Source organism: Anolis carolinensis, chromosome 2, assembly GCF_035594765.1.
Source record: "Anolis carolinensis isolate JA03-04 chromosome 2, rAnoCar3.1.pri, whole genome shotgun sequence".
In the NCBI taxonomy this organism is placed as follows: Eukaryota; Metazoa; Chordata; class Lepidosauria; order Squamata; family Dactyloidae; genus Anolis; species Anolis carolinensis.
The window spans coordinates 276,103,561-276,119,461 of NC_085842.1; the positions used below are offsets into that span (position 1 = coordinate 276,103,561).

General features: G+C 42.3%; 1 protein-coding gene across 1 annotated transcript in view; it reads left to right on the plus strand.

Annotated features, from left to right (window-relative positions):
- Positions 1-1,873: 1,873 nt before the first annotated feature.
- lix1 (limb and CNS expressed 1) overlaps positions 1,874-15,901 on the plus strand; it is a 47,547-nt gene continuing 33,519 nt past the window's right edge. The window contains exon 1 of the mRNA XM_003216375.4: positions 1,874-2,165. Within this exon, the coding sequence (XP_003216423.2) occupies positions 2,057-2,165 (109 nt within the window). The 5' untranslated portion in view covers positions 1,874-2,056. The remainder of the gene's footprint in view (positions 2,166-15,901) is intronic.

Here is a 15,901-nt window from a genome sequence, read left to right on the forward strand (position 1 = left end):
AGTCAATAATGTTCCTGATAGTCTTAACAAATATTATCTCATGTATCCTGGAAGTATGAGAAGACTTTTTAAACCAGTTTTCTTTATGTTTAGGGTGTTTTTATAATAGGACAGTTCAGGGCTCAACAGAGCAAAAATACTCAGAATCTCTGGCATACAGCCCTGCTCCTGATAAAAGGTGTGTGGTTTTATTGCTGTGCTGGAATAAAAAATATCTGACACTTATTCTACAATTATAGAGTGAAATAACAAATAACAGTATTCTCATATAAACCTGCCAGATATTCCATATTTGACCACCACAAATAGTTCATTATACAAAGCAGAGCTTTCTCAATAGCCAAGTATGTGCATCTACACTGCAGTTTTTTAACTGCTGTGGCTCAATTCTATGAAATGTTGGGAGTTGTAGTTAGGAGAGACACCAGCAGATAAGGTTTGAGACCTTATAAAACTACAAATTCCCATGATTCCATAGCACTGAGCCATGGCAGTTAAAGTAATGTCAAAATGTATTAATTCTACAATGTAGATACACCCATAGATATAGGCAGCATTTCCCTAAGGGAAGTTGGGCTGGCTCCACTGTATGGAGTATAGCCTTTAGGTGCTAAAACCAAAGTTAGCTTTTAAGAGTGTTTTAGCTGTATGTACATTTTTAAAACTCAAGCATTTTGAATGTTTGCCTATGACTCTGGAAGCAAGGGCTTAAATCCCTGTTCAATCATGGAAACCCACTGGGTGATCTTGGGCATGTCACATTATCTCAACATAAGGGAAGGTGAGGGTAAAGCCCCCTGTGAACATGCCAAGAAAACTGTGACAGGGTCACCTTAGGATGGCCGTAAGTCAGAAACTACTTGAAGGTGCACAACAATTTAGTGTAAATAAAAAACTGAGAAGCCCTGGCCAATTAAATTTATCTATAGGATGAGAGCCAGCATAGTGTACCAGTTTGAGCATTGGAGTTTGTCTCTGGAGAACAACAAGGTTCAAATATCTGCTCAGTCCTGGAAACCCACTAGTCACATTCTTTCAGCCTTGGAGGTTGCCAGTAAGTTTCCATGACCGAGCAGGGATTTGAATCCTTGAAGGAAGCCTGAGAACATTGGACTAGGGACCTCAATCACATTGAGGTTATTGATTCAGGGGACAGTGTGGCATGTCATGGGGCAGCGCGGAGAATCTGTCATCCAGCATCCCGCATCACTTGTTTGCCCATCACATGCTGGAAACGCCTCCCTTTCCTGCATGTGCCCCATGCTGTCCCCATGATTTCCTATCTGAACACAGATAGTCTCCAATGTTCAGATTTTCTTACCACACTTTAAAAGTAGATGTGTGACATGTGATAAGATCCAGCGGGCTCTGTGGCGGCTGCATGGGCAAAGTGTTCTAGGACAGGGAATTTTGCCCATGAGATGAGGCCCTATGACTCTGGAGACCAGGACTTGAATTCAGCCATGGAAATCTACTGAGTTATTTTGGGTAAGTCACAACCTCTCAGCCTCTGAAGATGGCAAAGTCAAACTTCCTTTGAACAAAGTTTGTCAAGAAAATTCCATAATAGGTTCAATTTAGATTCGCCTTAAGTCAGAAATGACTTGAAAGCATACAACTACCACAATCAGTAGGATCCAATATTAATCTTCGATTTTCCCCAGTTCATCTTCTTTCTTTCCCTTCAACGTAGTGATTTTTTAATGAAGTCAGCAGAATCCCCAACTTTGTCTGGTTCAGCAGCTTCAGTCAATGTCAGGATGAAAGGCGGGACTGCCTTTCCTTTGGTGAGCCTCTCCTGCCAGCCGGTAGGTGGGTGTCTTGAACAGAAGAAAGCCCTCGGAAGGGCTCTGTCCGCCTGCCTCTCCAGCTAATTAGCTCAGCCTCCAACAAAGATAAGTGAGCCAAGGAGGGGGACCCCCTGAAGGGTCTTTTGAATCTGAGCAATGTCTGATTGGCAGATGTTGAAAGAGATTCTTTAGTAATCCAGTTCATCAATGAACTGCATAAATTCAGGACTCCACGGGACAGACTCAGGCATGTGGACACTTGCTGGATGCAGCCTGGAAAAAGAGAGACCGAGATGGACAGAACCTTGGAATCCCTACAACATATAATCTCCCAAGCCTTGCCTCACCGGGATCCTGCCCTGGCATTTAAAGACTGTGAGTACCAAACAAAGTTTCTAAACTTCTATGGGGATGCTTTACATTCGTGCCAAAGAGCAACCTGTGCCTCTGGAATGTTTTACAGTGGTTTTTCAAATATACTGATTCCGTTTTACAAATTTCAGGACACCTTTGCATCTGTGTGATATTGAAATAATACTATTACTGAACACTGTTCTAATATGGTTTTAGTGTAAGAGAACTCAGGAAACTACTTTTTTTCCAATTTTCATTTGTTTAACATATCTGTAGATATAAAATGTACAACTTTTACTCCACTTGCTATTTCTATGACTTGAAGAGTTTGATGTATTCAGTTTCAAAATACTAAAAAGCATTGCTAATTTTACATTTACACTATTAAACATGATTTCAAATCACAGTTTACATTATCTCTGTAAATAAACAGAGCATGTGTTTTGCTTGCTAAAATACTCTGCCCTCTCTCTTTTTCACACACACACCTGCTTAGGGCTCATTGTCACTTTGTGCTGTATCCCAAAACAATCCTGTTAGTATGAACCAAGTCTATGTTTTATAATTAATATGTTCACTAAAGATTTCCAAATTTAGTTATAAAATATTTTCAATTAACTTTTTTCAGCATTAGCTTGGCTTTCATGTAATGCAACTGAAGCTTTGGTTATTCCTGGCTTCAACTGATCTAACTCAAAATTTCTTCAAGGATACATTGCTGCTTTATATTAGAAAGCATGAGAATCTAGTCCATAATCATTTGATTCTGTGGTCAGGAAAGCAAAATTCCTGAACATTATGCAGAAATCCAACTCCAACATTTTGCAAAATTTCTCATGATGAATCAATTCACTTAGAGCTGTTTTATCTCTCCAGTGTGTGTTTTTTTCCCCAAGCCATTGTTTATATAGAATTTGTTGTAATTTTAGCTCAATTTACTCAATTGCTGTCTTTGTTGGGTAACATTTCATACAGAAACTTAATTCTCCCCTACATTAGCCTCCTTGGTATTATGTGAAAGATACTTTTTTTAAAGTGTCTGCGTAATATCTTTGTCAGTCATAATGTTGAGCGTTAGTTACTCCAGCCTTGTGTATTCTTTCTAAATGTATATGAATTGGATGGGTTTTAAATAAGCAGTTTGTGAGAACGGAGTTATGTATCGGTGATTCCTTATGCAGTTTGACAGAAATCAAGAGTTAGACACATAAACAAACACAAATAGAGCTTCCTAGGCCACCCAGAAGAGAACCTTCACGCAGTTATTGCAGACCCCTGGTAAGCTGATCTTTTTTTGTTCAGAAACCTTGTTAGAGCAGATGCATCTTATAAGCAGAAAGAATTTGATCGAGAAAAAGGTGGGAGAAATTTCCCCTCCACCCCATCCATTGCGACAGATTCCTGAAGATTGTCTGACAAGGTTTTGATTGAAAGTGTATGTACTGGCCGCTCAGACAAAGTTATTGTGACCACCCACGGATCTCTGGGCTGCTAGGATGGCTATAATAAAGCAGAAAACACATGCCAGACACAAAGGGGCTGAATATCATTTTCAGCGCAATCAGAAGTTGGGGTGATCCATTAAAATACTTTTGGAAAAAAGCGACATCTTTCAGATGGAGAATATAGCACCCTTAAATATATTTCATTTGTTATGGACTTTAGCCTGTTATGAGCTGCTGAGTGCTAATAGGTCCCCTTATTCTAGAAGGGAATGAAGCCCTATTATCTCATAATATTTCAAAACACTGAATTTTAAATATAGTTTACAGCTTCCTTTTTCAGCCACTTCAAAGAAGGGTGTCGGATTTTCGGGGCAACTTCAAGGGGTAACAAGTGGTAATGAGGCCAACACAAAATAATTTCTGATGACCTTATTTAACCCCCAACTTTTTCAGCTACAGTGCAGTAAGGTCTAAAATTAGCATGGATTAAATCCTTGTTATCCTGATGATAATTTTTGCTATTTTTTTGTATCTCCAGGCTAGTCTTTCTGGAGTTACCACACATGTTATTCAAACTGCAATTCAAGTAGTGTTCTCTGATTAAGATACACTCACCAAACTTAATTGTGATATATTAATGATCAAGGGAGCTATTTCATTTTCATGCTGTATTTTATACCTTTCCTGCTCCCTTGGAAATGGTTGTGGGGTGGATGAAGCTGAGGTTTAACTTGAAATATGGCCATTCATTCATTCATTCATTCATTCAAATGTTGTATCTGTTAGCACAGCACGTGATACAGTCCTTTAAATGACTATCATTCTGTAATGTATTTGAGATTTCCATCATCCTTTGAAAATGGCTATGGAGGCCATTTTTTATCATGTCAGAAGCGACGAAAACATACTGCAAGTTGCTTCTGGTATGAGAGAATTGGCCATCCACAGAGAGGTTGCCCAAGGGACACCCGGATGTGTTACTATCCTGCTGGGAGGCTTCTCTCATATCCCCACAAGCTATTGCTGACAGACGAGAGCTCACCCTGTCTTACAGATTCGAACTGGCAACTTCAGGTTAGCAGTTCAGGCAGCACAAGGGTTTAACCCATTGCTCCACCGCCGCTCCATAGAGGCCATGTGTTGGAACTTAAAATGCAGGCATATGTTCTGAACCAAATTTCTGTGGCAAATTTTACTTTAGTATTAGCATCTATGAAAGATACCATATTGAACAAGAAAAGAGAATCTCTCATTTTGGTCAGTAATATTTATTTCTCCACAAGCAAACAAGATGTATTGCTGTTTTGTGCCTTCAAGTTATTTCTTACTATGACAACCTTAAGGCAAACTTATCATGGGGTTTTCTTGGCACATTTGCTTTACTGTAAGATTGAAAGTATGTGTTTTAGCAAAGGTGACCCATTGGGTTTCCATGGTTGAACAGGGATCTCAAAGATCCATAGTTCAAACCACTACATGTGCTGGCTCTCAACAGAAAAAAATACCTCACTTTATTTGGTGAATAACATAAATTTCTTCATAACCAATTAGAAAAAATGCCAGGATATCTGTTATTTCATGAAATCACTTCTGGTAAAGATATATTGCAATGGCCTCCTCAATAGATTGTGACCTTGTTGGGGTGAGGGGGCTTGTGTGTTTCAATAAGCCTGCGGGCATAACCAACAGAGTCATACACTCCCAAGGGGGAGGGTACAAGGGAGGTTCCAGACGAGCACAATTCAAAGACCTCAAAGGCGGATCAGGCAGAAGATAACATGGCACGTGTTACAACAGCTGTGAAGGTGGAAGAAGACTGCAACAGATTGAGAAGCCACTGCTGTTGTGTTAACCACGCCACTGATTGGGACCCTCACTCTGTGAAGACTGTGTGTTGATCAGCTGTGCACCGACCTCCACACATTAAAAAAAACTCACGCACAGGTGCCTTCCAAGAACTTGGAAGGCCATCGTACTCGAACAATGAGGGATCGCCTAAGTAAGTAAGTAATATTGCAATGGATGAAACAATGGTCTTCTAAAAGCAAGCTTCTGTTACTCCAAGATTAAAAGATAGCTCCTAAAGCAATAGGGCAAGAGTTCCTTGTATGCACTTCAGAAGACCATTTGCAAAATCTGGGGGTCTTACACATGATATAAATATAGCACCATGATTCAACTTCAGCTGGTGTAGTTTAGTGAGGTACTAAAACCCTTTAGCTGGGAATTTTAAATACATCTCCTAGCCTAAATACCTGAAGGACATCAGATTCTTTCCAACCTTGGATGCTAAGCAGCATCAGCTCTGGTGAGTATTTAAATAGAACCACCAATTAATACCAAGTGTTGTATGATATATTTCACTTGTGAGCATTCCTCGCCTAAGAAAGCCCAATTAAATTAATGGGGTTGCTAAAAGTCAGCAAGCAACTTCTAAGTACATAAAACACACAAACTGCAAACCCCACAATTCCATGTGGTGGAAGCATAGGGCTATAATTATGTGGGAGAAGGCCAAGGTCTCGAGATGAAATGACATATTCCTCACAAAACCACTAGGGACTTCAAAAAGAAATGGGAAATATTCTGATGGGTCAACGGGTACTAAAGAGATTAACCAGGGATAAATCACTAGTAGCTGCATCGGTTGAAGAAAGCTGAAAGTCTTAAGACCAGATATGCTTAAAGGTGGAAGCACAATTCTTCAGAGAGAAAATGTTAGGAAAATCTGTTCTGAACAAGTTGTGGGGGAAGCAGGGAGTTAGACAATTATATATTGGTTTATTAAACAGAAGTATTGGGGGGGGGGGGGAGGAAATCAAACAATCCCAAATTGTCATTTGATATCCTGGCCCCTTACAAAAGTGCTAACCATATTTTCCTATTCAGACAATTTCAGAAACCAGAGTTAAGAAGACATTTTGTTTTGTTTGTTGCCTCACACAGCTTGAAGGGGCTGTGTCCTTGGGGGATGACCTTTTTATATCTTGGCTAAGTATGTCAATATATAATCAGCCCAAATACAGCCAGAGAGAAGAGCCTGTTTCTAATCTGACAGCCTTCACAGATCTGTAGCTCCAACCAATGAGTAAAGTCATCAGAAGTCCCTTTTACATGATTAACCACAGCATATAATCATATTTTAATTGGATGTTCTTGGCATATTCATAGCTATCTCTCTTATAAACAAATCTGATTGGAAATCAGCTTAGACTCTTTGTTGTGCCTATGCACCAATGGGGTAAGCCAAAAACTCATATTACATTACTAGGATTGCATTCTCAACTTTTCACCCAGTAGGATCATTCCAATCAGTGAGGAGTCTTCTGGGTACAGGCGCAGAAAGACGAGGTATGCAACCCACAACTACACGCTATGAAAAAATTTCTTGCTGCTCTGAGTGGAAAGTTGCTCACATTTGCTCAGAACTTGGAACCATACTTATTGCATAGTCTATAGCCCGTTCTACACTGCCATATAAAATCCAGATTATCTGCTTTCAACTGGATTATATGACAGTATAGACTCATACAATTCTGTTCAAAGAAGATAATGTGGATTATCTGCTCTGATAATTTGGAATATATGGTAGTGTAAAAGGGGCCTTAGTTGCTCTGACAGGCCATTTAATTCAGGGAAAAGCTAAAGGGAGTGATACCTTGTTGATCTTCCCAGATCTCTCAATGGTTTTTGATACCATGGATAATGGTGTATCTCATTTAATACTGAAATGCTTTTAATGTAAGCCTCTTTAAGTCTCTTTGTGGAGAGAAAAAGTGGGGCATAAGCAAACATAAACATCATAATAATAATAACAGGACTGGCTGTGAAATGAGAATAAGAGGCATTATATTGCAGTGGTTCCATCCTGTCTAGAGGGGCCAATTGTGTAGCGTTGGGGGATTCCTGTTCAAGCCCTTGGCCATTGAGCTGTGGGGTACAACAGGGTTCCAACTTATTCCCCATGTTAGCAGTATCTATATTGGTTCTCGCAGAAGCAGAGGCAGCAGGAGGACATTTTTGCTCCCTGGCTTCAGGTAGGATTTGGCTAAGATTTGGCTAAGATTTTAAACTGAGTGTGGGCTTGGCTCCTGTGGTCAAAGTCTAACTGTTGTGTGACTGTTGTGTTGAAAGAGAGCCAGGTACTTAAGTTGATTGACAGCAGAAAAAGGCACCTTTACTAACTATCCTTTGCAGTACATACAGGAAACAAAGCAACATAAACAAATACACAAAGAGGTGGTTTGTTGCAGTTTGCACATAAAGTGCGTGCGTATTACTTAACTGTACAAAGATCCCACTTGGCCACCACGCTCACCAAGAGATGCAACAAAAGCAAAACATTCCCATCACATGCACCAGCTGTGGCATGTTCCGCTTTTTCACACAAAAACTAGACAACTACATCTGCTCCAAATGCAAACAGATGACTCTGATGGAGCAGAGGATCCAACAGCTCGAGCACCGTATTAAGACCCTTAAGGACATTCAGGCACTCGAGCTCTTCTTGGACACTGCACAACACGCTGCTGTAGATCAGCAGCCTGCATCACACCAACACCACCAAGACCATGATCAGGAACCTTATGGGGAGATCAACTCAAAGGTAGACAACCCTCAGGCTTGGAAGGAGGTCACCCATAGAAGGAGACGCAGGACCAGGCAGCCTCCGCAGAACTCCTCTGCTCAGCTGCATTTACACAACAGATTTGAAATTCTTACATCATTAACATACAATCAGGAAACACATCTTGTGGAGGACCACAGTTTCTTAGATACCACTCAGTGGACCACCCTGGATCAATGCGCAGGGGATAGCCCTGACGGGGACAGTGCATCACCACAGTCACACTTATGTAATCATGCAAATGCTCCATCCCCAATCATAGACCAGGAGCAACAGGAACATCCTTGGGAGAGTAATGGGCTCTCGGATGTATCTCAATGGATTGTCATTGATGAATGCACTGGGGATGTTGAGGAGGAGGACAACACTTTACACCTACATGATTCACTTCAACAGGAACACTCTTCAGGGGACATAAACACTGTCTTGCACAAAAGGGACCCTGTCAATCCTCAAAGGAAACAGGTCTTGGTAGTAGGTGACTCCCTCCTTAGAGGAACGGAAGCCATCATTTCCAGACCAGATGGGATGGCTCGAGAAACATGCTGCCTCCCGGGGGCAAAAATACACCATATCACTCAGAGGCTCAGCAGGCTCCTAAAGCCCCATCACCCTCCCCACCTTATGTTGATTCATGTAGGTACCAATGACACCGCTAGGCATACTTTTCAAAAGATCACAAATGATTTTCGAGCTCTGGGAACAAAGCTAAAACTGTATAATGTACATGTGATCTTTTCATCCCTCCTCCCTGTTGTAGGACACGGCTCTACAAGGGCCGGAAAAATAGTACAGGTCAGTAACTGGCTCAGAAAATGGTGTCAAGAGGAGCATTTTGGCTTCCTTGACCATGGTCTACTCTTCCAAGTGGATGGACTACTGGCAAGCGATGGGGTGCATCTCACACAAGTAGGAAAACATCTTTTTGCACACAGACTCACAAACCTCATCAGGCGCACTTTAAACTAGATCCACTGGGGGAGGGGAACAACAGCCTGGCGAACACTATATTACCCACGACCACAGGGAACCACCGAAAGGCTAAACGGAGGGCTGCACAAACACAGCAAGGACCAAGTACAGAGAGCACAATAATCCCAAATAAACAGTTCGAGGGGAGGTCACAGGGGCTTACATGTCTTTACACTAATGCTCAGAGCATGGGAAATAAGCAAGACGAACTCCAACTCCTAGCACAGCACCACACATACGATGTCATAGGCATCACTGAAACCTGGTGGGATGACTCCCATCACTGGAATTTAACCATTGAGGGCTATAACCTCTTTCACAGAAATAGAACAAAGGGGAGAGGAGGGGGAGTAGCTTTATATGTCAAAAACAGTTACATTGCAGAAGAAATGCAAGACTGTAATCCGGGAAACCAGCTTGAAAGCATCTGGATAAGAATCAAGGGAACCGGGACTCAAAAAGATCTTGTCGTGGGTGTCTACTACAGACCTCCGAGTCAGGATGAAGGACTTGATGAAGCCTTCTGTCAACAGCTGACCAAACAGGCACAAAGAAGAGCTATAGTAGTCATGGGCGATTTCAATTATCCCGATATCTGCTGGAAAACAAACTCAGCCAAGAGTACAAAGTCCAACAAATTCCTCACTTGCCTTGCAGATAATTTTATGGTCCAGAAGGTAGAAGAGGCAACAAGGGGATCAGCAACTCTTGATCTAATCTTAACAAATGTGGAAGACCTGATCAATACAGTTGAAGTGGTTGGATCCTTAGGGGCAAGTGACCATGTGCTCCTGCAGTTTGCAATACAAAGGAATGCTGAAACTAAGACAAGTCAAACACACATTCTGGACTTTAAGAGAGCTGACTTCCAAAAAATGAAGGAATTACTGAGCGGCATTCCATGGACGCCGATATTAAAAAACAAGGGAGTTAAGGATGGATGGGAGTTTTTCAAAAGTGAAATACTCAAGGCGCAAATGCAAACAGTGCCAACAAAGAAGAAAAATAAGACAAGTGCAAAGAAGCCAGAATGGATGTCCAAAGAACTTCTAACTGAGCTAAAGCTCAAAAGTGACATGCACAAGAAGTGGAAAAGGGGAGAAATCACCAAAGAAGAATTCAAACGTATAGCCAACACCTGCAGGGAAACGGTTCGCAAGGCTAAAGCGCAAAATGAGCTCAGGCTTGCCAGGGACATAAAAAACAACAAAAAAGGCTTTTTTGCTTACGTTGGTAGAAAAAGGAAGAAAAAGGAGGCGATAGGGCCATTGCAAGGAGAAGATGGGGTGATGGCGACAGGGGACAGGGAAAAGGCAGAACTACTTAATGCCTTCTTTGCCTCAGTCTTCTCAGAAAAAGAAAGCCATCTTCAACCTCAGCAACACGGAATGGACGAAGGATTGGGGGAAATCCAACCCCAAATAGGGAAACAAGTTGTCCAGGAACACTTGGGCTCTCTAAACGAATTCAAGTCCCCAGGGCCAGCTCAGCTACACCCAAGAGTACTGAAGGAACTAGCGGAAGTTATTTCAGAACCACTGGCAATTATCTTCGAGAGTTCTTGGAGAACGGGAGAAGTCCCAGCAGATTGGAGGAGGGCAAATGTGGTCCCTATCTTCAAGAAGGGAAAAAAGAACGACCCAAACAATTACCGTCCGGTCAGCCTCACATCAATACCAGGCAAAATTCTGGAAAAGATCATTAAGGAAGTGGTCTGCGAACACTTAGAAACAAATGCGGTCATTGCTAATAGTCAACACGGATTTACCAAAAACAGGTCATGCCAGACTAATCTGATCTCTTTTTTCGATAGAGTTACGAGTTGGGTCGATACAGGGAATGCTGTGGATGTAGCGTACCTGGATTTCAGTAAGGCCTTCGACAAAGTCCCCCACGACCTTCTGGCAAACAAACTAGTAAAATGTGGGCTAGACAAAACTACGGTTAGGTGGATCTGCAATTGGCTAAGCGAACGAACCCAAAGGGTGCTCACCAATGCGTCGTCTTAGACGAAGGGTTAGAAGGCACGATCATCAAGTTTGCAGATGACACCAAACTCGGAGGGATAGCTAACACTCCAGAAGACAGGAGCAGAATTCAAAACGATCTTGACAGACTAGAGAGATAGGCCGAAACTAACAAAATGAAGTTCAACAGGGACAAATGCAAGATACTTCACTTCGGCAGAAAAAATGGAAATCAAAGATACAGAATGGGGGACGCCTGGCTTGACAGCAGTGTGTGCGAAAAAGACCTTGGAGTCCTCGTGGACAAGTTAAACATGAGCCTACAATGTGACGCGGCAGCTAAAAAAGCCAATGGGATTCTGGCCTGCATCAATAGGGGAATAGCGTCTAGATCCAGGGAAGTTATGCTCCCCCTCTATTCTGCCTTGGTCAGACCACACCTGGAATACTGTGTCCAATTTTGGGCACCGCAGATGAAGGGAGATGTTGACAAGCTGGAAAGCGTTCAGAGGAGGGCGACTAAAATGATTAAGGGTCTGGAGAACAAGCCCTATGAGGAGTGGCTTAAAGAGCTGGGCATGTTTAGCCTGCAGAAGAGAAGGCTGAGAGGAGACATGATAGCCATGTACAAATACGTGAGGGGAAGTCATAGGCAGGAGGGAGCAAGCTTGTTTTCTGCTGCCCTGCAGACTAGGACACGGAACAATGGCTTCAAACTACAGGAAAGGAGATTCCACCTGAACATCAGGAAGAACTTCCTCACTGTGAGGGCTGTTCGGCAGTGGAACTCTCTCCCCCGGACTGTGGTGGAGGCTCCTTCCTTGGAAGTTTTTAAGCAGAGGCTGGATGGCCCTCTGTCGGGGGTGCTTTGAATGCGATTTCCTGCTTCTTAGCGGGGGGTTGGACTAGATGGCCCATGTGGTCTCTTCCAACTCTACGCATGCGCGTGCACCCAGGCATGCACCCCCTGCCTCCTCTCGGCCTCGGTCTGGGCCCGCTCACCTTCAGGGCCTGTGCCCACCTCCGGGTCCTGTGCCCAGCCTCCGGGGCCAGGCCTTCCTCCGGGGCCAGGCCCACACCTATGGCAGGCATCCTCAGAGGTTGTGAGGTCTGTTGGAAGCTAGGTAAGTGGGATCTGTGGAAAGTCCAGGGTGGGAGAAAGAGTTCTTGTCTGTTTGAGGCTAGTGTGAATGTTGCAATTGGCCAACTTGATTAGCATTTAATGGCTTTGCAGATTCAAAGCCTGGCTGCTTCCTCCCTGAGGGCATCCTTGGTTGGGAGGTGGCCCTGATTGTTTCCTGTCTGGAATTCCGCTGTTGTTCTTTATTTAGGCTTTTCCTTAAACCCTCCTTATTATCCAACATTTTCACTTTTATTTTTCAGTGATTGGTTTGGGAGGGGGCACCAAAATTCTGTTCACCTACACTTGAAAATTACCTTGGGCCGGCCCTGATGGTGAGGTCCCTTGTCTTCAGAGTCAGCTGAGGCTTTGCAAGACCAGTGGCTGGATGCTCTTATGGGCTCTTTTGGGTCAATAAATTGAAGCTGAATCCCAATAAGATTGTTCACGTGGATGACTGAGATACTCTTGCTTTCTGATGGTTCAATGTACACAAACTTTGCTTCATAAATAAATTTTGTATTTAGACCTGGGTTCCATCTCCAAAATATCAAATTATGTAAATTTATGCAAATACAAGTGCTCTAAAAAATTTAAAAATCCAAACCCTTCTAGTCCAAAGCATTTTAGAAAAAAGATATTGAACCTATACCTATTTTGAAAATGTTTAAATCTCTTAAATCTGTTTTTAACTCATTATGATGTTTAACATGTTTTAAATCAATAGGCAACTTGAAGGTGTGTGTGTGTGTGTGTGTGTGTGTGTGTGTGTATATATATATATATATATATATATATATATATATATATATATGGCACAGGTTCTGTGAGCCATAGTCCAAAAGTAACTTTTCCAAACTCTGTATCTGTCAGCATTTAAATAGATAATAGATACATATGAATACACTTTGCCTATTGCTTAGTCCCAACTACAATAGACTATTCAATCAATGGTTGAATAGTAAGTCAGTTGGTTCCGTGGATGTACTTTCGTTAACACCAACAGGAGTTAAGCCTCTACACAGACAAGAACAGTGTCTCACCTTAAATACAGTGTTAGCTTCATCTGGAATTTTTCATTTAAGAAATTACTTAATTCTCTGAACTGCCCTGAACTATGCTTCTCATAAAACTAAAAATCTCAGGATTCTGTAGGATGTAGCCGTGGCAGTTGGAATGGTACCAAACTGCTATAAGTAATTGTGCAGTGTGGCTAATTCCTATGAATTCACTATCTTCTTCATAGGGAAGAAGTATGGGGCAACTTGGCTCCCTGCTTTGCTGGATTTGTGAAGAACCAAGATTTACATGCCATAAATCCAAAGGCTGTATTTCAAGACTGTTGAAAACAATATCTTGGCTTCATGAGACTGAGGTTCTTGTGAAGGACCACAAAAACCAACCAAACAAGTTAGTTTGTTGCCCAAACTGGCAGAAAAGAGACCACACATCAGCTGAAGAACTGGGGAGTCTGTTGTTTGAGCCGGGGATCACTAGGATTGATAGAGACATGTCAAAGCTGAAATTTTGCAATCTAAACCAGCAATATGAAATGGAGCCGTAAGTCAGAGAATTTTTCATTGCCACAAACGAGCCATTTATAAAGAACACACACATGGGAAGTATTTCCTGCTTAGTCAATTTTAAATTTTTAAAAGGGGCCTTTTTGGCAGAAGAAAGATTGTTTTAACTAACTTGTCAGACTATTATTAAATAATCATTTGGCAGTGGTGAAAAATACAGGCCTTTGGAGTTTAATACTTTTAATATTTTGATTTTTTTGAAGGAAGATTCTTTTATGCAAGGCTACTAAAATGATTTTCCATTTCCTCAATCACTCTATGGCACGTAATCAGTAAAACCATATCATTTAAACAAATACTATAACTTATAAGTGCACCTTCTTGCAGCTGCCTCCCATTAGCAACTATAATTTAACACACACCTCACACTGGAACTGTAAAAGCCAGGCATAGTTTGATACAGCTGGATTGTTTAAATGTGTAGACAGATGAAAAACAATAGTGTAGACAGAGATAGCTTTGCTATATAGGCATGGAAAAATAATATTAATTGCCATGTTGCTTTTTATGAACAAAATTGTTTTTAATAGTTAAATGGGCTTGATTCAGATTTGGATTATGCTACTGGGCTGCTTCTTCCCCTACATCACATGACAGACACTCCAGCATCCTGAAAATATTACATGAAAGATTGGAAGAGCCTACTGAATGGGGCTGAACTTTGATATGTGTTGGAAACGGGGAGAAGGAAAAATTCCTGAACAGTGGGTGGAAGCACTTTGTGTGAAAAGACCTACTGTATTTACTTGAATCTAATGGTCACCTTTTCCCCCCGCTAAATTACCTTCCCAAAATTAGGGTGTGCATTAGATTAATGTCATATGGTAATCTTAGGACCTCGTCACATAGCTGCCAGTGGCTAGCGGCGGCGCTCCTCTTCAGGGTGAGGTATGGGGCCCTCGTCTCACCTCACCAGCCAGCAGGGCTATCACATAGAGGGAAGTGAGGAGTGCACACAGTGCACGCGGCTTCCCCCCATAGAGCTAGCATGGATCTGGCAACATGGGAGGCTTTGCACTCCTCACTTCCCTCCATGAGATTTTTCTGCCGGCCGGCAAGGTGGGATGAGACTCTCATGCCTCACCCTGAAGAGGAGCGCCACTGCTAACCACTGGCAGCCATGTGACAAGATCCCATGTGCTGAACCAAAGCAAACGGGAAAGCTACTTTAGGAGCATCTGGCGCTCCTATTTGAGGGATGTCATTTCTACTTTAATTGCCATAGCTCAATGCTATCAAATGCTGGGGTTTGAAGTTTGATGAAACATCAGCATTCTTTGGAAGCCCCCATGTTCGCAAACTACAGTCCCCATAACCCCATAGCATTAAACCAAGCCAGTTAAAGTGGATTCATTCTACAGCATAGATGCACGCAAGGGTTTATTTTTCCATTGCTAAAAACGTTGGTGTTCTAACACTCTTTTTAAGGGAAGGAATTATAAGCAGGAAGCAATGGTACTGTTCCATTATCTGGGCAGAGGCCAAAAGGGGGTGCAGGAGAGAGAAGGATAATCCATTCTGTGAGGGTAGAGGGGGGTTAAAGGAGTTAATCCATTTCCCCCTGTTTTCCTGTTATTCCTCCCACCCATGTCACTGTTGTGGAAACAACCCTCATTTATGAAATGGGAAGAGTGCCGGGCTGTGGTGCAGGCTGGTTAGCAGCCAGCTGCAACAAATCACTCTGACTAAAAGGTCATGAGCCAGCCCGTGCCTGCGTCTGTCTCTGTCTCTGTTCTATGTTATGGCATTGAATGTTTGGCTTATATGTGTGCAATGTGATCCGCCAGTTTATAAGCTGTTAGGATTTCTGGACATTGAAGGCCAAAAACGTCTGGGGACCCCTGGTTGAGAATCACTGCCCTAAAGGGATGCCAGCACAGAAGAAAGGGCGTAGATCAGGGGTCCTCAAACTTTTAAAGCAGAGGGCTGGTCCACAATCCTTCAGACTGTTGAGGGGCCGAATTATCATTTGGAAAAAAAAAAACAAATTCCTATGCAAACGGCACATGTCTTATTTCTACTGCAAAACAACAACAACAATGA